At 38.0% G+C, this 22,154-nt stretch overlaps 1 protein-coding gene across 1 annotated transcript; it reads right to left on the bottom strand.

The window, feature by feature from the left end:
* Window positions 1–16,285: 16,285 nt before the first annotated feature.
* LOC129987649 (uncharacterized) lies at window positions 16,286–17,206 on the bottom strand. The gene has a single exon (XM_056095607.1). The coding sequence runs from the start codon at window positions 17,204–17,206 to the stop codon at window positions 16,286–16,288; it is 921 nt and encodes a 306-aa protein (XP_055951582.1).
* Window positions 17,207–22,154: the final 4,948 nt, after the last annotated feature.

The following is a 22,154-nucleotide window of genomic DNA, read 5'->3' as shown; positions in this document are numbered from 1 at the left end:
ACTTGTCTTTTTGTTACCTTTCATTTCTTGAAGATACATACATTTTCGCGCCACAAAATTTCGCTACTTGTATTAAAAAAATCTTTCCGCACAGTGCATAAACTTATAGATTAAACTGCTGCAGAATTTAAAGTACATGTAATAACTACTGATTACTTGCATCTCATTAGTTATGGAGAAATACGACATACCTAGTTAGAGAGCAGGTGCATGTTTCTCAGTTTTAAACCTCAATAATTAAAGCTAAAAGTTCCGACGATCTTACAAACATTATATAGAAAATTATATAAGATTATCATAAACCATTCAGATAAAGTAAATATATATCTTTTATATTGGTATATAATAAAATTGCTATTTAAATGAGGAAATTCACTGTCAAGAAACAGAAGTATTATTTTACAGTTTTAATAAACAATGTTTTTTTTTAATGTTTTAATAGACTTCCTTTAAACTTAGATTTTTTTCGTACAAAACATTTGTTTTCCTATAAATTCAGCTTACAATAATTAACAATAGAAACGAGATGCAAACAAAATAAATTATTTTAAAATATTCATTTGTATAAATATCTTCCACGCAGGAAAACATATACGTACACTCATACATAAATACACACGTTCATATATATCCCACGAAAATTTTAATAAACAATTTATTAAATATAAAATTTGCATTAAAAATATACATAGATTTTTTTTCATAAGAAGTTCTAAAAATAAAATCAGAAAAAAAAAAAAAATGTTTCAACAGTTTTTTTATTGTGACAGAAATTTTAAAAATATTTTAAGTCCATGAAAAAAAAAAAGAAAGATGGTTGGTTGGTTGGTTGGTTGAGTTTTTTGGCACAAGAGCCATTCTTGGCTAAACTGCGCCAGACTTTTGTTGAATTAAAGTTCAATTCTAGAGACCATTTGAATTAAAAGCGATAAAGGTTTTAAAACACAAGACACATAATACGCAAAAATGATTATTAAGAAAAATGAAAAATGTTGAATACTCATATAAAACCCAATTGATTTTAAAAATTTAAAAACATTTGGATGGTGTTTCTCACCGATCAAGTCTTTTAAGTTAAGGTAGGTAGGTAGGTAGGTATGGTTTATTGGCACAAGAGCCATGTGAGGCCATACTGCGCCAGTCATATGGTTTAATTTAAGAGCACATTAATATGAACTGAATCAATCAATTATAAATTAATACCAACTAAGATAAACTGTATATAGTATAAGCGATGTAGCAATCAACTAATAAAATTTTAAAATTTATGAATCTCAGGAAAAAATAATTATGAAACGGTAAAAGTGTGATATTAATGATACGACTCCATAAAAATGCAATAACAGACGATAAAATGTTTAAAGGCAATTAGATGCAAGTAAAAAGGTGAATTGCTTTTAAAAATGTAAAAATATTTGGGTGGTATTTCTCACCCACCAAGTCGGTTAGAGTTACGGATGATGTATTGAAAAAGCTGACACGATGGGGATGGTAGACAGGACATTCAATTAAAACATGCTTAATACTTAAATCAACATGACACGTCTGACACATTGGTGCCCTTTCGCCAAAGATCAGATGTTTGTGAGTATAGCGCGTATGTCCTATACGGAGGCGTGTTAGCTTGACATCTACCTCACGGATAGGAAGAGGTGGCCACATAGCAATGGATGGCATGACAGAGTGCAATTTATTGTGGGTCAATAAATCCCACGTTTCTTGCCAAGTAATCAAAACACGACACGCCAATAGTCTCTTGATATCACAGTATGGGAGTTCTTGGTTTAGGAAGGAGGATGCAGATTTAGCTAAAGAATCCGCCATCTCATTCCCAGGGATACCAACATGACTTGGCACCCAGCTGAAAATGACATTAAAACCATCGATCTTCAAATGACTCAAAGTAAACAGAATGCTATTAGCAATCGGGTGCATCTTATTGTGGTAGTGAGAAAGAGTTTCTAATGCACTCATGCTATCGGTATAAATAATAAAATTCCGTTGAGCCAAGGAGGAAATTTCCTGGAGAGCATAAAAAATAGCTACTAGCTCAGCAGTGAATACAGAACAGTACTTATGTATACGATAGCTCAGAACACCAGATGGGAGAACAATGCCACAACCAACATGATCAACTGATTTGGAACCGTCAGTGAATATTGGTGTAAATGAAGAATACCGACAGCGATGATAGTTAAATAGCTGTTGAAAAACAACTGGAGCAGTTGAATTTTTGTCGAATCCTGAGAAGGGATTCAGAAAGGAAAATTTTGGGATATCCCAGGGTGGAAAAGAAGAGAAATCATGCGGTTTTATGGCAACTTCATTAATATCTAAATCGTGGAGAATTGCTTTGATCCTCTCAGTAAATGGGAGAATGTGAGAGGATCGGGCATCATAGAGTCTTCGAAGACCAACTGGTAAAGTTGTTTGGGAAATGGGATGATTTGACAGAGACTTTGTTCGAAAATGATAAAGGGCAGATAGCTTCTTTCGTCTTAGATAAAGAGGTAGTTGATAACAAATAGCATACAGGCTCTCTACCGGGGAAGTTCGGAATGCCCCTGAGCAGATCCTTAAAGCAGAATGGTGAATGGTATCCAAATGCCGCAAAACAGACGCACGGGCTGAACCGTATATCATACAAGCGTAATCTAATCGAGAGAGAATTACTGCTTGGTAAATACGGAGTAGGGAGGTTCGATCAGCTCCCCAAGATGTTCTGGATAGTACCTTCAAAATATTCAAGGACTTCTCGCACTTCTTCCTCAGGTATAAGATATGAGGAAGGAAAGTCAGTTTATGATCGAAAACCACTCCCAAAAATCGTATCTCGTTCACAACAGGAATAGAAACATTCTCAATGCAAATATTCGGATCTGGATGAATCCCTCTCTTCCTGCAAAAATGTAGACAGCGACTCTTCCCAGGAGAGATAGCATATCCATTGCCCTTGCACCATGCCACTACTTTATTCACGGCATTTTGTAATTGCCTCTCAATTAGGCTCATGTTACTACCTTCATAAGAAATCTGTAGATCATCCACGTACAAACTACAAGATACAGAAGAAGGCAAATGATTAAGGATTTGGCTGAGATGAAGGATAAAAAGTGTGACACTGAGGACACTTCCCTGTGGGACTCCCTCAGTTTGAATAAAATGATCAGAATAAAAGTTTCCTAAACGAACTCTAAAAGTGCGATGCGATAAAAAATTCTGTAAAAAAATTGGCAGGTTGCCCCTAAAACCAAAGTTGAAAAGTGTCGAAAGTATGCCAAAGCGCCAAGCACGGTCATAGGCCTTCTCCATATCGAAGAATATGGAGACAAGGTGGTTCCTTCTGACAAATGCGTTTCGTATCTTAGTTTCCAGCAATACGAGGTTATCGAAAGTAGATCTACCTCTTCGGAAACCACTCTGCAACGGAGAGATGCATACTTGTTTTTCCAATTCGTATACTAGTCGAACATTGACCATGCGCTCAAAAGTTTTGCAAAGGCAGCTCGTCAGAGCAATTGGCCTGTAATGCAGGGGGTTGGAGGAATCCTTACCGGGTTTTAGGATTGGAATCACAATAGCTTCGCGCCATTGTGAAGGGAACTTCTGCTCAGTCCAAATTCTGTTGAATAACTCTAACAGATTAGAAAGGGAAGTGGTATTCAAATGGCGAAGCATGTTATAGGTGATTCCATCTGGCCCTGGGCTAGTATCATTGGCTTGACACAGAGCCATTTCCAGTTCCGACATCGTAAATTCACAATTATATGCGAGGTTTCTTCTAGCATTAAAACGCAAAGGCAACCGTTCCGCGCGATTCTTAATTACCAGGAAATCAGGACTATAAGAATCTATTGCTGACACTTGTGCGAATGCTTGGCCGAGAGCATTGACAACTTCTAATGGGGCAGAATACATCACATTTCCGGTTTTTAAAACAGGAATGGAAGATTCATTATAAATCCCATTAGCAGCTTTTACCTTCCTCCACAAAGTTTTACTGGGAGTATAATATTTCAGAGAAGAAACAAAGGATATCCAGGATTCCCTCTGGCTTTGACGGCGTATGCGACGAGCAAGGGCTTTGGCACGTTTAAAAGCAACGAGATTTTCCGTTGTTGGATACCTTCTAAATATGTTCCAAAGCTTTTTCTGATTTTTATAACTGTCACGGCAAGCTTCATTCCACCACGGTCTACGAAATTTCCTTAGACGTGGAGAAGATTTTGGTATAGTTACATTTGCGGCGTTCATTATAATATCAACGACATGTTGCACTGCTTCCGAAATGTCAGGAGTTTTGACCATAGTCTCTGTGATATCTGCCCGTTTCGAGAAAGCAGTCCAATCTGCCCGCTGGAATAGGAAACGTGGAGGACATGAAGTCGCACCACCGCTATCAGCTTGGGAGACTATTATAGGATAATGATCACTATTATAAAGATCATTCCCGACTGTAAAATTCAAGAATGGAAGAAGCTCAGGAGAACAAATGGCCAAGTCCAGACTATGGAAAGTGCGTGTTGGTTCGTGGAAGTATGTTTCCTCATCCTTATTGAGCAGACAGAGACAGTTATTAGAAATAAACTGTTCGATCTGTCGCCCGCGAGAGTTCGTACTGTCCGAACCCCACAAAGTACTATGCCCGTTGAAATCGCCAAGTATGATAAATGGCTTAGGAAGTTGATTCACTAAGTTGTCAAGATCTTGGAGACGTATGATATCATGAGGTGGTAAATATATACAACAGACTGTGACCAATGTTCGAGTGTGAACTTGTACAGCCACAGCCTGTAGTGAAGTGTGTAGAATAAGTGGTGTGCTTGGATGCAAATTCGAAGTAAAGATACAGACGCCTCCCGAACTATGATGTCCAGTGTCTGCATCTTTTCGCACACAGTTAAAACCACGCAATTTTATAGGAATGCTAGGCGTCAAGAAAGTTTCTTGAACACCGAAACAGATTGGATGAAATTTGTTAATAATGGACTTGATATCATAAAGTTTAGATCTAATGCCGCGACAATTCCATGAAAGGAAGGTACCCATTAAGAAAGTTTTTTAATTTTTGAAATAGTAGGGTCAGTGGCCTGAATAGGAGTGACTTCGCAAGTCATTGCAAAGTCATTATCATCCTCATCAGATGGATGTAGGGAAATGTGATCGGGACTTCTAGGTAAGCCACCAAAGATGCTTGGTAAGTCCTTTTGAACTATGCCCTTTCTTGCCAGTCCCAGAGCTACAGAACTCTTAATATGGGATTTTTTAAGGGTCGATGTCAGTTGTTTTGGTGATAGACCACGTTTAGAAAGCTTTAGCTGGAGTGATTTCTGCATTTTTGATTTTAATTTGGGCTTTTGGGATATATGTGTTTCAGTTGGATTGTTTATTGATGGTTCGGTGTCGGAGTCGCATGACTTTTCACTGTGAGTTGCTTGGGAAGTAAATTTAGCACAGTTTGTACATGTACATTTTTTGCAAAATGTATTCTGAACAACTGAGGCATAGCTTTTCCCAGGTGATGGTGTTCTAGCGAGAATTTTCCGTCTCGCTTCAGGGTACGAAATTTGCTCTTTCGTTTTGAGCGTTATTATTTCTTTTTCCATTTGCCAACGTGGACATGATCGTGAAAAGGAGGTGTGGGCGCCATCGCAGTTAACACACTTTTCCTGTGCGCTACACTGCTGGCTGTCATGTCCCTTCTCTGCACAACGGGCGCAAGTGAGTGTCCCGCGACAGGCCATTTTAGAGTGCCCAAAACGTTGGCACTGGAAACAACGCAAAGGATTCGGAATGAAAGGTCGGACCGCCAATTTCAAGTAACCCACTTTAACCGATTCCGGCAAAGACGGGTTTTTAAATGTAAGAACAAGGTGTTTCGTGGGGAGGAGCTGCCCATCTCGTCGTATTGAAATACGACGTACATGTATAACTCCTTCAGGCTGAAAATCTTTCATAATTTCTTCAATTGTTGAATTGAATAACTCTCCACATGTTATTACACCTTTCGAGTTATTAAGTGAGTTATGGGCACTTACAGTGATTGGTATTGTGGCCAAAGCTTTCAGTTTTACGATTTTATTAGCTTGCTGTTTAGATGAAACTTCAACGAGCAAGTCTCCAGAGCGGAGTTTCCGAATTGAAGCGACTTCACCAAGGGTACTATCGATGGCTTTTTCAACCAAAAACGGTGAAACAGAATGAAATGTTTCATTGTCTTCCGATATTCGTTTAATGACAAAAAAGTGATCAAAGTATTTGTCTTTGTTGAAATGAAAATTTTGTTTTGTTTCTTTTTGTTGCCCACTGAAGGGAGATTTCCGGGAGGAGCCCATACGATATTGATGGTGATTCGGGCCCGACGGCACCGCCCACCACGGAGCCCAACAAGGGAAGGCAGCCACCGGCTCTGGATATTTCCAACCTCGGTACTTACCCTAGTGCTAATCGGTACCTATACGCTGGGAGCTACCCCCGGGGACAGTGACCACCCTTAACGCCAAGCCCAAGGAGTAGCCCCTTCGCTTGATCCCTAGCAAACTAACCACTCGGGTGGCTAGCGACCAGCCGATTGATACACCGGGGACCACAGTGCACCACCCGTCTAATGGGTCGCCACGCACGGCAAACACGTGGGGGTATTTGCTGTCCATGAGAAGCAGGAAGCAAACAGAGCGGCGACAGCTTCTCATGGAGAGCTCCCTCGCCTACCCTCGAGGGAAAGAAGAAAAAAGGAGACAGCAGAAGGCGCAGTGTAGAGTAAACATAAAGGGAGTAAAGATCCCTGGGAACCTCGGGATTGGGACACCCGTACTCACCTATAGTAGGTGAGCCCCTGAGGGGAAAAAAAAGAAAGAAAAGAAAAGGAATAGACACGTACTGGTATGTCATTTATTATTCTCATCCGCTGTTACACTTATTCCGGTAATTACATATTAACGCCACTGCAGCTATAGATTTGGCGGTTTTTAAGTGCCGCCAATCACTTTCAAAATTCAACGCCACCGCAGCTACAGATCAAGGTCTTTTTTGGCGCATTAGCGCAAAATATCGCCAAATATGTAGCTGCGATGGCGTTAATACATAAGTACCCTTATTCCTTCACTTATTTTTCGGAATTCTAATGCTGATCTGGAAAAGTTTCATGACTACTTCCTTAAAGGAATGGCGAACGTTTGAAAAAAGAAATTTATTGTAATTCAAAATGTAAGAAACCGTAAAAAACAAGATGGCGTCAAAAATATGAAAAGTCAAAAATACATATTAGCAATTTGGAAATATCCTACTATTCCTACATTCTTTTAAAATGATCTTTGATTTCTAGATTTCTTTATTTTTTTCCTTCAATTAACTTTTAAGCCTCTGAATTTAACAATGTGTAGTTATTTTTAGTTACAAAATATGGAAATATATGCAGTATATTTATTTCTATATATTTATTCACGACCAAATTCCTGTGTATTCGATTTCTTCTAAAAAAAAATTTCAATTATTGCATACTACTTGAATGATAGATATGTAGAAATTCGATTGTAGAACAATATTTTGTAAACTATTTATAATTCACACCAACGAACTTTATTAAGACTCATGAGTGAACATGAATTTTTATCACCCACCTCTTTGAAATACAATTTTCTATTAAAAGTTGCTTTAGCCAAGAGAGCTATGTTTTTGATGATTCTGTGATAACATTGGATTGATTCCATTAGGAAAATTCATGAACACAGTAAACGGAGCAAGAGTTAAGAAATTCAAATAATAAGGCATTAATATACGTCACCGTTTAAATCATAAAAATACATTTTTGAGGGAATTATGAATATCAAAATATGCATGAGCCATTTAAGTGAAATTAAATGTCTTATGTACTTAAATTAATTAGATACTTCCAGCTGATCATTATAAGCCACTTTTCATGATAAATGGCCGCAAAAAGCAAACATCAGTTTTAGAGGATGATTGATTGATTGAGTGAGTGAGTTTTACTGGCGCAAGAGCCAAATTTGGCCATACTGCGCCAAACTTATGGTGGATAAACAGGATCGTGGTTAAAAACATATGGTAATGTACTATAAAAAGTTAAAATTCTAAAAACATTTTAAAATTACAGCGAAATTGAAAAATAGTGACATGGGATATTTATGACGTTTTTCATATCTGATTCTAATAGAGAAATTATCAAAGTAAATTTAAAAAACTACACAAAATATGCTTAAGAAACAATGTTGGAAAAAATTAAAATATCATTAGAAATGCAAACATGTATATAAAATGCAATATACACACACATATGTGTATATATATATATACACACACACATACACGTATATATTACACACATATACAAAGGCAAACATAATAGAATTTCAACATGTGAATCTTCTAAGGTTAAAAGCAAAAAACAGCATCGAAGAGACAAAAAAGTAAGATGCAAGTTCACTACGAGTTCTTATATTTCGTTGGAATAAGGTTTTTTTTTCTTTCCTTTTTTATATTTAATCGAGGGAGGAGGACTTATAGTTTCTGGCGAGTCTTCTAAGTCCTCAGACATACGATATTCCAACATATCCCCATTTGATGCAGTGGAAGAGCTCATTTCCGCATCAGCATCAGATTGACTAGACTGTTGTAGATTTGTTCCTACTAAAGGAAGATTATCTATCGATTGTAGTGCCGTATCAGAACAAACTAATTTTATTTCAGCCGTAATTGGCTTATTACACAATTTGGGTCTCACAGTTGGCGCAATTTGAGATGCAACAGTGGTGGGAACTTGGTGAGGTGAGGTGAGGTAGAGTAAAATTTTGAAATTTTTTCAGCATTGGTTAAAGATTTTGTTTCTACAGGTGAGGCCTTTTTAAACTTTTTAGTGTGTGCCACTAGTTGAAAACCAGTTAAATCCGGCGAAGCTGAAGCATTGTCACTGATTGGTGCAACAGACACGGGCGAAGGATTTGGCAAGTTAACTGGAATAGGAGCTCTTTGTGTAGGTTCCAATGGTTTTAAAACCTTACCAGAAGATAGATCATTCAGATCCCACTGAGTGGATGTGGTAGCCGACATTTTTTTAACTGCAAAAGCGTAATTTATCCCAGCTGAAGGCGTTTTCGATTTTATGAGTTTGCGAGCTTCTTGATAAGAAATTTTATTTTCGATCTTAGTTGAAATTATTTCTTTCTCCTGTTTCCAAGCAAGACAGTTTCGGGAAAAGGAAGTGTGCTGGTTTTTGCAATTCACACACTTCTCTTCGGCAGTGCAGTTAGTACTGTCATGACCAGATTCTGCACAACGGGTGCATGTTAAAGTCCCGCGGCAAGAAGTTTTAGAATGCCCGAAGCGTTGGCACTTGAAACAACGCAATGGGTTTGGAATATATTCTCGGACAGAAAGGCGCATATATCCGGCTTTTATGTGCTCAGGTAATTTAGGAGAATCAAATGTCAATACTAAATGTTTTGTTTTTAGGAGCTGGCCATCCCTTCGTATAGAAATACGCCGTACATGGGTCACTCCCTGATTTTTTAAATCTTTAGTTATATCTTCAACAGAAACATTTAATAGCTCTCCGCAGGATCTAACTCCCTTGGAGGAGTTTAATGTCGGGTGGGGACTAACTTGAATAGGAATTGTAGATAGATTTTTCAGTATAGCAATTTGTTTGGACTATTTGGCAGATCCAACTTCAACTAGCAAATCGCCAGATCGAAGCTTCTTGTGGATTTAACCTCACCTACATTACCAGAAATGGCTTTTTCGACAAGAAATGGGGACACGTTGTGAAAGGTCTCTTTTGAATCAGACACTCTTTGGATTAGAAAGAAAGATGGAAAATTGTTAATTTGTGAAATCGAAATGGTGTTTTTTTTTTTTTTTGCCCATACGACATTGATGGGGATTCGGGCCCGACGGCACCGCCCACCATGGAGCCCAACAAGGGAAGGCAGCCACCGGCTCTAGATATTCCCAGCCTCGGCGCTTACCTTAGTGCTGGCCGGGTGAGTGAGTGAGTGAATGTGGGGTTTATTGGCGCAAAAACCATTTTTGATCATACTGCGCCAAACATATGGTGTAATTGAAATAAAGGATACGATATATAAAAGTGATAATTTAAAATCCTATATATAAGCAAATACAAGATTGATTCTATGATAAAATTTTAAAATTATTCAGGAATATAAGATGCATGATACAAATATTAAAAAACATCATAAAAGTCAACAAGAAACAGAAAAAGTTCACTTGACAAATGTCAATGTATCAAAATGTAGTAAATTCTGAACTAAATATCAGCTTTTTTTCCTTCTTCGCTTTTTCATAAACTTCGATTTAAGAGCAGGATAAAATTTTGAATTAGCAACTGTTCGACTGGTAGACGGCTGCCGTCGATGGTGATCATCTATAAAATCTTCGTCTATAGATTCTTCTGGATCATAATCAATATAATCCTCAGATTCTGCTGCATCTTGAACATCAGGAGTTTGTTTGAGGTTTTATGGCGCAAGAGCCATGATTTTGACCATACTGCGCCAAACAATAGGTAAAATTATATCATTTAAAACAGTAATCGAATGGAATATGAGAGGCTAAAAAGTATACAAGATTTAAATCAACGGATAAAACTTTATGGACTTTAAAAAAGCAAAAATTTGTACATGAGGTGTCTTATCAAGCAGGGAAGATAATGAAGGGCAGGACTTTTGAAAAAACTGTAAACGCTGAGCATTGAAATTTGGGCATTCTGACAAAATATGTTGAACAGACATTTGACAATGGCATCGCGAATACAGTGGTGGTTGTTCACCTAACAACAAATGAATATGAGTGAATCGAGTGTGTCCAATTCGTAATCGCGTTAAGACAGTATCCGCTTTTCTGTTCGCTAATGAGGGCCAGGGTTGCACATGGGGTTTGATAACATGAAGTTTGTTGTTTGTTTCCAGATCCCACTGTCTTTGCCAATTAGAATATAGAAGCTTTTTAATATGTTTCTTTATGTCGTTCACAGGAATATTAGTAGCCATTGAAGTATTCGCCAATTTGGCAGCCTTATCTGCCTCTTCATTGCCCAAAATTCCAACATGGGATGGTACCCAACAGAATAAAATAGTGTAATTACGAGAACTTAGTTTATCAAAAGTATCTAAGATTTTTAATACCAAAGGATGAGGATTACATGATTTTAGAGAATTTAAAACACTGAGAGAATCTGTATAGATGATAAAGTTTTTGTCCCGGCTATTAGAAATTTCTTCTAAAGCATATAAAAGAGCACTTATTTCTGCAGTAAAAACTGAACAGGAGGGGTGAAGTTTAAACGAAGAAACTGTGTGAGGGAAAACAACCGCAAAAGAGACATGAGCAGCTGATTTTGACCCGTCTGTAAAAACTGGAATAAAATGTTGATATTGTTGTCTGTGTTCTAAGAAAATTTTTTGAAAGATGATATTTGCTGTATCAGACTTGATTAAAGTTTCAAAAGGATTTAAATATTGTACTTCAGGGATTTTCCAAGGTGGAAAAGTATTTTCTGGTTGAGGAGCTGGATGTAGATACAGTACATTAAGGTCTAAAAGAATATTATGAACTCTCGTAAAAAAGACAGGGATGAATGATTTTCGGGCATCTTGCAAGCGAACTAAAAAGGGGCGAAGTTTAAAATCATAAAATGGATGATTAATGTTCGACTGAATTTTAAAATAATAATTAAGAGATGAAAATTGTCTTCTTAATTCAAGGGCTGGTTCACAGGTTTCAACATACAAGCTTTTAACAGGGGATGTCCTGAAAGCACCTGAACAAAGACGGAGAGCTATGTGATGAATAGGATCCAGTTTTTGCAAAATGCTTTTCCTAGCAGAACCGTATATTGAGGATCCATAATCCAGCTTGGAAAGTACAACGGCCTTGTATATTTTCATCATAGAATTTCTGTCGGCTCCCCATGCTGTAGTTGATAAGACTTTTAAAACGTTTAAAGAGTTTTCACACTTTTTACGTAAAAGTTTTATATGCGACTGAAAGGTGAGTTTTTTATCAAAGATAATGCCCAGAAAGCGAATTTCATTTAAAAATGGTACTGGCTGATCATACAGTTTCAGATCAGGATCAAAATGAAGGTTACGTTTCCGACAGAAGTGCACACCAGCCGTTTTCAATGTTGAGATGGTAAAACCATTATTGTTCGTCCATTGGGTAATATTATTGATTGCGATCTGCAATTGTCTTTGTATAAAATTCATATGCATCCCTGTACAAGAGATATACAGGTCGTCAACATATAAAAAGCCCTTCACAGAAATTGGAAGTAGTTTTAAAATGTTATTTATTTTCAAAATAAAAAGAGTGACGCTTAAAACGCTGCCTTGCGGAACACCTTCCTCTTGTATAAAAGAATCTGAAAGTTCAGATTCAACCTTAACACGGAATTCTCTAAGATTTAAAAAATTTCGAATAAAAATAGGAAGATTTCCTCTTAGTCCCAGATCATATAAATCTTTTAAAATTCCATATCTCCAAGTCCGGTCGTATGCCTTTTCGATGTCGAAAAATATGGCAACTAAGTGCTTTCTTTGTAAAAATGCGAGGCGAATGTCGGATTCGAGAGCAAGAAGATTATCAAGAGTGCTTCGCCCTCTTCGAAATCCACTCTGCGACAGGTGAAGTAAGTTATTTGTCTCCAGATAAAAAATTAGCCTTCGATTTATCATTTTTTCTAGCAATTTACAAAGACAACAGGTCAAAGCTATGGGTCGATAATTTGATGGATTTGTTGGATCTTTGCCTGGTTTTAGTAAAGGAATTATTATAGCTTGTTGCCAGAAAGTAGGAAAATATTGTTCTTGCCAGATACGGTTATATAGATATAATAAGCTTTTTTTCGACTCTGTTGTTAAGTTTTTTATCATAGCGTAACTAATGTTGTCAGGACCGGGAGAAGAATCATGGACAATGGCAAGACACGATTGGAGTTCTAAAAACGTAAAATCGCTGTTGTAGGGCCGGTTAGTCTGAGAATTAAAATTTAGTTTTTGCTTTTCTGCTTCCTCTTTGTATTTCAAAAACGCAGGAGGATAATTTTTACTGCTGGACGTATGAGCTAATGTTGAAGCTATGGAATTTGCAATATCTTTTGTGGATGATATGGCGTTTCCTTTATCAATTAAGATTGAAACATTCTTAGAATGAGAAGCACCTGAAGCTTTTTTAACTTTATTCCACAAATGATGGCTAGATATTGTTGAAGTGATACCAGAAACAAATTTTTGCCAAGAAATTCTTCTACTACGTCGTTGGATTTTTCTGGATTCTGCTCTAGATTTTTTAAATTTGATAAAATTTTCAGTAGAGGGATAACGGCGAAAAATATTCCACGCCTTTTTTTGTTTTTTATATGCTTGTTGGCAATTAGCATCCCACCATGGCTTGTTTTGCTTCCTACGAAGTCCAGATTTCTTTGGAATAGTGTTATCTGCTGCCTCAATTATAATACTGACAATATGTTTCAGAGCTTCGTCAATAGTGGAAGATTTAACTATTTCTGAATTGATATTAGCCAGAGAGGTGAATTTTTGCCAGTTCGCTGCATTTAAAACATATTTGGATGGTCGGAAAGAACTAGCTGCATTGTGCCTACTGTCGGTCAAAATTAAAGGAAAATGGTCGCTATTATAAAGATCGTTGTCCACAGTTAAACTGAAAAAAGGCAATAAAAACGGAGAGCAAATAGCGAGATCAACAGAATGAAAAGTTCGTGTTGGTAAATGAAAATGCGTTTTTTCGTCAGAATTTAAAATGCATAAATTATGATCTGCAAGAAATTGTTCAATTTGCTTACCACGTGAATTTGATTCAGAGCTTCCCCAAAAAGGACTATGACCATTAAGATCTCCCAAAATAATGAATGGAGAAGGCAATTGGCAAACCAAGTTATTTAGGTCCGTTTGACTGATTTGTTGTTTAGGTGGCAAATAGAGGCTACAGACGGTTATTAAATTTTTCATCTGAATTCGTACAGCTACAGCTTGCAAATTAGTGTTCAGATTTACTTGCATTGATGGAATATCAGTAGCGACAAGAATTGCTATGCCCCCAGAAAATCGGTTTTGAATATTGTGCTTGCTGAAATTTTTGTAATGCCGTATATTCTGCTTGTCGGTTTTAAGGTAGGTTTCCTGGAGTGCAATGCAGGCAGGATGGTATTTATTTATAATGTCTCTCAATTCTGAAGATTTATTCATATATCCTCGGCAGTTCCAAGAGACGAATGTAGACATAAAGATTAAAAAAAAGAGCAAGGGAAAAAGGAGATTGCCTTTAGTAAATAGAAAAGATGAAGGTGAGAGAACATCAACCTTTAGGCTTTTTAAAAAATTTTGATTTAAAATAGTCCGATGAAATATTAGTGGGATCAGAATCCACTCTGTCCTCATCCATATCACTTATGCTGTCATCAGATGGATGAATTTTAAAATTTTCTTCTTTTTCTTCAGTTTTATTTGTTTCTTTTGTTCTGGGTGTCTTTTTGTCTTTGAGCATTTTTTCCTTCATTAAAACTTTTTTTCGTTTTGGCTTTTTAAGAGAAGAGGAAGAAGTTTCTTCCCAAGATTTTTTTATTTCCAGAAGTGCAAGGTAGTCAGTTTTTTTTATAGTTATGGTGTCAGGATCTGCTGTGCGGATTGCAGGGGAATTTGTTTCTATATTTTTTAATGGTTCGTTTTGTGAATTGCGTGGTTCTGAAGTTGAAACGGCTGAATTTAACGCTGATGAATATGAGAAATTTGGTTTTGGTGTTCTTTCGCTTACTATTTTGCGTGCTTCTGAAAAGGAAATACCTTTTGTTATTTTTATGGTTTGAATTTCTTTTTCTTGTTTGTAGCGTGGGCAAGAACGGAAGTAAGATGGGTGATCGCCTTGACAGTTATAACATTTTGGTGTGGTGGATGTACAGTTTTTACTATTGTGGTCCGGGAGGGAGCATCGAGCGCAAATTTCTTTATCTCCCCTGCAAGCTGTAATAGAATGACCAAATTTTTGGCATTTAAAGCAGCGGAGTGGTTCTGGAATGTATGGTTTAACTGGGCAATTGATATAAGCTATTTTTACTGATTTAGGTAGAACTGGAGTATTGAATGTTAGAATTAAATGTTTAGTAGGCAGATTTTGATTATTTTTTTTAATTGTAATCCTGCGAACTGCTATTACTTTTTGATCTTTTAGATTTTCTAACAGGTCCTCTTCAAGATCTCTCTGAAATTCTTTTTCTGATACAACACCTCTGGAGTAGTTAAGAAAACGGTGGGCAGAAACAGTGACATCGATGTCCCCTATCTTTTTTAATTTTGTAATATTTTGTGACTGTTGGTTATTTTTTACTTCAATAAGCAGGCTTCCGTTATTTAACTTTTTGATATTTTCGACTTCGCCGACAACGCCAAGTACAGATTTATGAATCAAAATCGGTGACACAAATTTTAAAGAAGATTTTTCCGAATTAATAACAAAAAATTTTAAAAATGCATTACTGTGTTGAAAAACATTAGTACCCATACGATATAGATAAGATTTCGGGCCCGACGGCATCGCCCACCACGGAGCCCAACAAGGGATGGCAGTTACCGGCTCTGGAAAATCCCAACCTCGGCACTTGCCATAATGCTAGCCGGAACCTATACGCTCGGAGTCACCCCCGGGGACAGTGACCACCCTTAACGCCAAGCCCAAGGAGTGACCCCTTCGCTTGATCCCCTTGAGCAGCCCAGTCATATGTCTAGGATACCGGCCGATTGATACACCGGGGACCGAAATGTACCACCCGTCTAATGGGTCGCCACGCACGGCCAACACGTGGGGTTTCGGCTGTCCATGAGAAGCAAGAAGCAAACAGAGCGGCGACTGCTTCTCATGGAGAGCTCCCTCACCTGCCGTCGAGGGAAAGAAAAAATACAGCAAAAAGCAGAAGGCGTAGAGCAGTGCGAACAGAAAGGGAGTAAAGATCCCTGGGCACCTCGGGGTTGGGACACCCGTACTCACCTATAGTAGGTGAGCCCCTGAGGGGCTTGAACATCAGGAAGCAAATTATCTGTCAACATTGATTCTGACACTGAGTTATAAGAAGCTGTCGATTGCATTGTTTCTTGTACGTTAGTTTTATTTTTGGCTCTAAGATGTGTATGAAAATCTACGTTGTTAGAATTTGCTGAATTTCCATTAGAATGAATACTGGTATCCTGTTGCGCTTTTTTCTTCTTCGGAGGTCGTGTTACGTTGCATATTTTATCATCAGTTAGTGTTGAAACAGATTTTTTAAGTGATACATAAGTAACATCTGAATCTGTCTGTGTAAAAATTTTTCTACAGTGTCAATAGGTTTCTTTTGTTGAACTATTTTTGCAAAGGATGGAACAGCTGTTGGCAGACACAATTTACGTGCTTCCGCGTAGGATATGTTCTTCTGTGCTTTCAGTTTCTGAATTTCTTTTTCGTGTTTCCAAGTCGGACAGTATTTTGAGCTAGATTCATGAGGCTGTGCACAATTCGCACACTTAGGCTCTAGTTGACAATCAATAATAGAATGTCCAACTGATACACATCTAGCACACACCATATTTCCTCGACAGGCAGTCCTCAAATGCCCAAACCGTTGGCACTTGTAGCATCGAATTGGATTAGGTATGAAAGGGCGGACACGACAATGCAAGTATCCAGCCTTAATTGATTTCGGTAGCTGAGTTTTATTGAACGTCAAAATTATGTGAATAGTAGGCTGAAACTCTGTACCTTTTCTTACAGTAATGCGGAGAACATGAATTACGCCTTGATCAGAGAAACTCTCAAGGATATCAGAATCGGATGTATTCAACAAGTCAGGCTCAGATATTACTCCACGAACAGAGTTCAAACTTTTATGAGGAGTAATAGAGATGGGAATATCAAGCAGCGTTTTTGCGTTGAGAAATGATTTTGTTTGAGATGATGACAAAGTTTCTATAAGGAAATCTCCAGATTTTAGCTTTTTAACAGATTTTGGTTCTCCTCCAATACCAGTAATAGCTTTATGTATAGCGAAAGGAGAAAACGAAAACAAATTTCTAGATTTATCCGTTGTAGTCAAAATTAAATATCTTACAAATTTACTTAAACAATCAATATTATAACTCTTCAATTCCATAACTTCCACACCAGAAAAATTTGCAAAAGATCCCATGCAAAGAAACAAGTGTAATTCGGACCCCGACGGCACTGCCCACCATGGAGCCCAACAAGGGAAGGCAGTTACTGGCTCTGGAACTCCCAGCCTCAGCACTTACCTTGGTGCTGGCCGGAACCTATACGCTGGGAGCTACCCCCGGGGACAGTGACCACCTTTAACGCCAAGCCCAAGGAGTAGCCCCTTCGCTTGATCCCTAGCCAACTAACCACTCAGGTGGCTAGCGACCAGCCGATTGATACACCGGGGACCACAGTGCACCACCCGTCTAATGGGTTGCCACGCACGGCAAACACGTGGGGGTATTTGCTGTCCATGAGAAGCAGGAAGCAAACAGAGCGGCGACAGCTTCTCATGGAGAGCTCCCTCGCCTACCCTCGAGGGAAAGAAGAAAAAAGGAGACAGCAAATCCCCTGAGGGGATTATCTATTCGGGGGTTGGTTGGTTGGTTGTTTAGGTTTTCTGGCGCAAGAGCCATATCTGTCCATGCTGCGCCAATCAAATAATCTATTCGGGAGGAGAATGATTGCCTGATAAATACGTAGAAAGGATGTACAATCGGCACCGAAGGATGTTTTTGAGAGAACCTTTAACATATTTAAGGATTTTTTTCCCACTTCTTCCGCAAATATACAAGATATGCTGAAGGAAGGTGAGTTTCCGATCTGAAACCACTCCCAAAAACCGTATTTCATTCACCACAGGAATTGGAATATTTTTACTGTAAATATTTTTATTTATATTGTATTCACAGTTATACTGAATGATACTTCGGGCTTTCAAGCGCGGAGGCAACTTTTCCGCTCGATTCTTATGTAATTTTATCTATCAGTTTCTACTTTTACATAACTTTACATAAAAACCCGGTCTTTATATTTTAACCGTATGTCTGGCGCAGTATGGCCAAGTTTGGCTTTTGCGCCACTAAACCTTACAATCCATCCATCCATCCGCTCGATTCTTAATTGCCATAAACTGAGGGCTATAAGAATCAGTTGTGGAAACTTGTGCAAATGCTTGAACGAGAAGGTTAGCAACGTCTAATGGGTTCGAATACATCATATTACCGGTTTTTAAAACCGGAATAGAAGTTTCATTATAAATCCCATTAGCAGCCTTTACCCTTTTAAATAAAAGCTTACTAGAAGTAGAGGATGTGATGTATGAAACAAAATTAATCCACGATTCTCTCTGGCTACAACGCCGAATGCGGCGAGCTTTGGCTCTTTTAAAAGCGATCAAATTCTCAGTCGCAAGGTACCTTCTAAAAAGATTCCAGAGATTCTTCTGGTTCTTAGACGTGGGGATGTTTTCGAAATGGTGGTGTTCGCGGCGTTCATTATCGTATCAATGATATTTTGCATTGCTTTCGAAATATCTGCATCACTGACCATAGTCTCATTGATAACCGCTAGTTGGGAGAATGTAGTCCAGTCTGCTCGCTGGAATAAAAAACGCGGAGGACAAATAGTCGCACTGACGTTATTAGCATGGGAGAGTATTAAGGGAAAGTGATCGCTATTGTGCAGATCACCCCCAAATGTCAAATTTAACAACGGTAGCAGTTCAGGAGTGCATATAGCTAAGTCAAGACGGTGGAAGCTGCGTGTGGGCGCATGGGAGTACGTTTGCTCGTCAGTATTGAGCAGATAGAGGCAGTTGTTAGCAATAAACTGTTCGATCTGCTGCCCACGAGAGTTGGTACTATCCGATTCCCGCAAAGAATTTTGTCCGTTGAAATCGCTAAATAAAATGAAAGGTGAAGGAGTTTGAGTTTGAATTTTAGTGGCACAAGAGCCAAATCTGGCTAAGCTGCGCCAAACATTGATTAAAAACGTAAAACCATGTATGTAAAATGTTTAAACATACGCGCTACGATACAAGATAAACATGAAACAAATGTTAAACAGCGAAGAATAAGAAAAAAAAATAGCAAAATGTTAAAATTTCAAATGAAATCTAAAGTTCATATAAACATCTCAAATACAAAAAAGGCTAAAATATGAAGAAAATTTTTCTAAATTTTTGATAAAAATCCAATACGTTTAAGGAAAGCAAACAACTGTAGGTGGGGTCTTTCCCCCTACAGATCTTTCAGATCTATATCAGTAGTGCCAAAAAAATATAAACGAAAGGGATTGAAATCAGGACATTTTGTTAAAATATGATCTATCGAGTCTGGTATTCTGCATGAGGAACATATCGGTGCCGGGTCTCTAAATAACAAATGCTTGTGTGTGTGAAAGGTGAAGGAAGTTGGTACACTAAATTGTCAAGATCTCGTTGACAAATGACATCACTGGGCGGAAGATAAATACTGCAGACTGTGACCAGCGTTCGTGTATGAACTTGTACAGCCACAGCCTGAAGAGAAGTATGAAAACTGAGAGGTGTGCTTGGATACAAATTAGATGAGAAGATACAGACACCATCAGAACCATGGGATCCAGTGTCTGCATCTTTCCGATCACAGCTATATCCGCCCAATTTGATTTGAATGTTGGGTGTCAAGAAGGTTTCTTTACTGCTTTCGGAATGGTACTGATTTCGAAATTACCTTGCGTCGCAAGCCCGAAAGCGATGGAAATTTTTAATGTTGACTTTTTCAATTTTTGAGGAACGTCTTGTAATGAAAAGCCACATTTTGCAAGTTTCAATGTCAACGATTTTAGTTTCTTTTTTTTTAATAACTGTAGGTGTTTCAGGAGTACTACTAATGGAGTTTTCAGTATCTGAACAAGAAACTTTTCTGAGTTGTTTATTTCTCGTGACGTTTTTACACAGTTTGTGCAAGAACAGTTTGCACAAAATGACCTTTGTGCATCAGAAGCATATGTTATGCCAGGAGTAGAAGTTAGAGCTACAATCTTCCACCTAGCTTCAGGATAAGATAAATTTTCTTTGATTTTGAGAGTTATAATCTATTTCTCAAGTTGCCATCGTGAGCAGGATCGAGAGCAGGACGTGTGATCGCCACCGCAGTTCACTCACTTTTCAGCTACGGCACACTGCTGGCTATAATGGCCTTTTTCTACTCATAGAGCACAAGTGAGTGTACCGCGGCAATTTGCCTTTGAATCGCCAAAGCATCCGAGTGGGTTTGAGATGTATGGTCTTACATTTCAAACCTGCATAGATATATTCTGGTAGTTTTGGAGATTTAAATGATAGGATGTGGTGTTTGGTTTCAATAATTTCTCCATCACACTTGATGGTAATTAGGCGGAGATGTACAACTCCTTGTGATTTCTGTTATATAATCAACAGAGAGATTCAGAATTTCCCCACAAGTGATTACACCTTTAGAGGTATTTAATGATACCTGGGAGCTGACACTGATTGGGATAGTTGCAAGAGCTTTCAATTTTTGTATGTTCTGGGCTTGCTTTTGAGAATTGACCTCTACTAACAAGTCACCAGATCGCATCTTTTTAGTTGATGTTACCTCACCAACAGTTGAGGTGACGGCCTTCTGAACTAGAAATGGAGATACTGTTTCAAAAGTTTCATTTTCATCTGAAACACGTTTGATTACGAAAAAAACTTCAAAAAATGGTTCTCGAAATTTGAATTGATTGGTACAATGCGACGCCCACCGAAGGGACCTTTTTTAGAAGAGCCCATACGATATGGTAAAAATTCGGGCCCGACGGCACCGCCCACCACGGAGTCCAACAAGGGATGACAGTCACCGGCTCTAGATATTCGCAATCAAGACTACCAATGGGTGTAATAAAGTGGGCTTTTTATCCGTTGTAACGCCTAGAGTCTCTAATGGACGAATTTGTGCCTCCAAATTATCATAAAGTGCACATAAATTCATTGCGGACCGTTTCTGGGCGTTTTCTACAGCCATTTTCAAAAGTTTACGGATGTAGAATTCAATGAGTAAATCACTTCGATCAAAGCGAGATTTTAACAACTCAATAACTTTGTTGTAGTTGGCGCCGGTTGGCGGGAAACTCTCACCGACTTCCCAAGTGCGCAATCCACTAATAGTGGCTTGTATTGAAATACTGAAATTTATTTTTGGGAGCAATATCTACATCATTATGAACGTGCTCGAATTGGCTCCAAAATGGCAACCAATCCTTTAAATATCCGGAAAATTGGCGAAGTTCAAGTCTGGGTAAGTGGAATTTCGTTTTCACACTACCCGATTCAACGGTTTCGTAATTTGGTACTTCGAAACGCTCGCCAGCAGATATTCTTGCTAATTCTAACTCATTTTATCTTTACTTCTCCATTTCTTCGTCATGGCGTTTTTTCTTTCGTTTTCTTGGCGCTTTCGATTTTCGTATTCTTGCCTTTCACTCATAATCGTAAACAAAACCTCTCGGACAAACTCCAGATCATTTTTATAAGCTTGATTAGTCAAAATTACTTCCTTCAAAATAGTAATTATAACTTTAGCAGGCAAAGGTACTTTCTGCTAATAAAGTTCAAAGGTACTTTCTTTCAACAAAGTTACGAGATTCTTCTTTTTAAAACCTTTAACGTTTTTGAACATGAGGACCGTCAGTTTCGTGTTCTGTCGCGGACGCCAAATAATGCTACTTGCAGATCAAAAATAATTCACTGACGCCTTCTTGCACTCACTCAAATGAACTCACAGTTCTACAAATGAATGAGACACACTAAAATCGTAAAAAATAATACGAGAAAGATCTTCTAGCTACCATAAGCATTACCAGAATTTATTTTCTCTTCTTTCTGTTAGATTATAAAAAAAACATTGCCATTCCTAGAAAAACAAAAATTTTACAGCTGAGTTGAGTTGAAAACTCTGCTCTGTTTACAGTTATGTTAATGAAGGCCCCTCCTAACTGTCATTAATACGGAGAATCTAGAAGTTGACTGAGCTCTGCAGTTCAATTCGGCTGCCGTTTTCTTTAGACATTACAATATTACAATCCACTTCAATACCAATCAATGTATTTCACTC

The sequence above is a fragment of the Argiope bruennichi genome, chromosome 10 (genome assembly GCF_947563725.1).
Source record: "Argiope bruennichi chromosome 10, qqArgBrue1.1, whole genome shotgun sequence".
Taxonomy (NCBI): domain Eukaryota; kingdom Metazoa; phylum Arthropoda; class Arachnida; order Araneae; family Araneidae; genus Argiope; species Argiope bruennichi.
Note: the sequence above shows the minus strand (reverse complement) of the source record. Positions and strands in the feature narration are given on the sequence as shown.

What these genes read in the sequence shown, in the direction of transcription:
- LOC129987649 (XM_056095607.1), bottom strand. Translation starts at nt 17,206, where the DNA reads ATGGGATCTTTTGCAAATTTTTCTGGTGTGGAAGTTATGGAATTGAAG.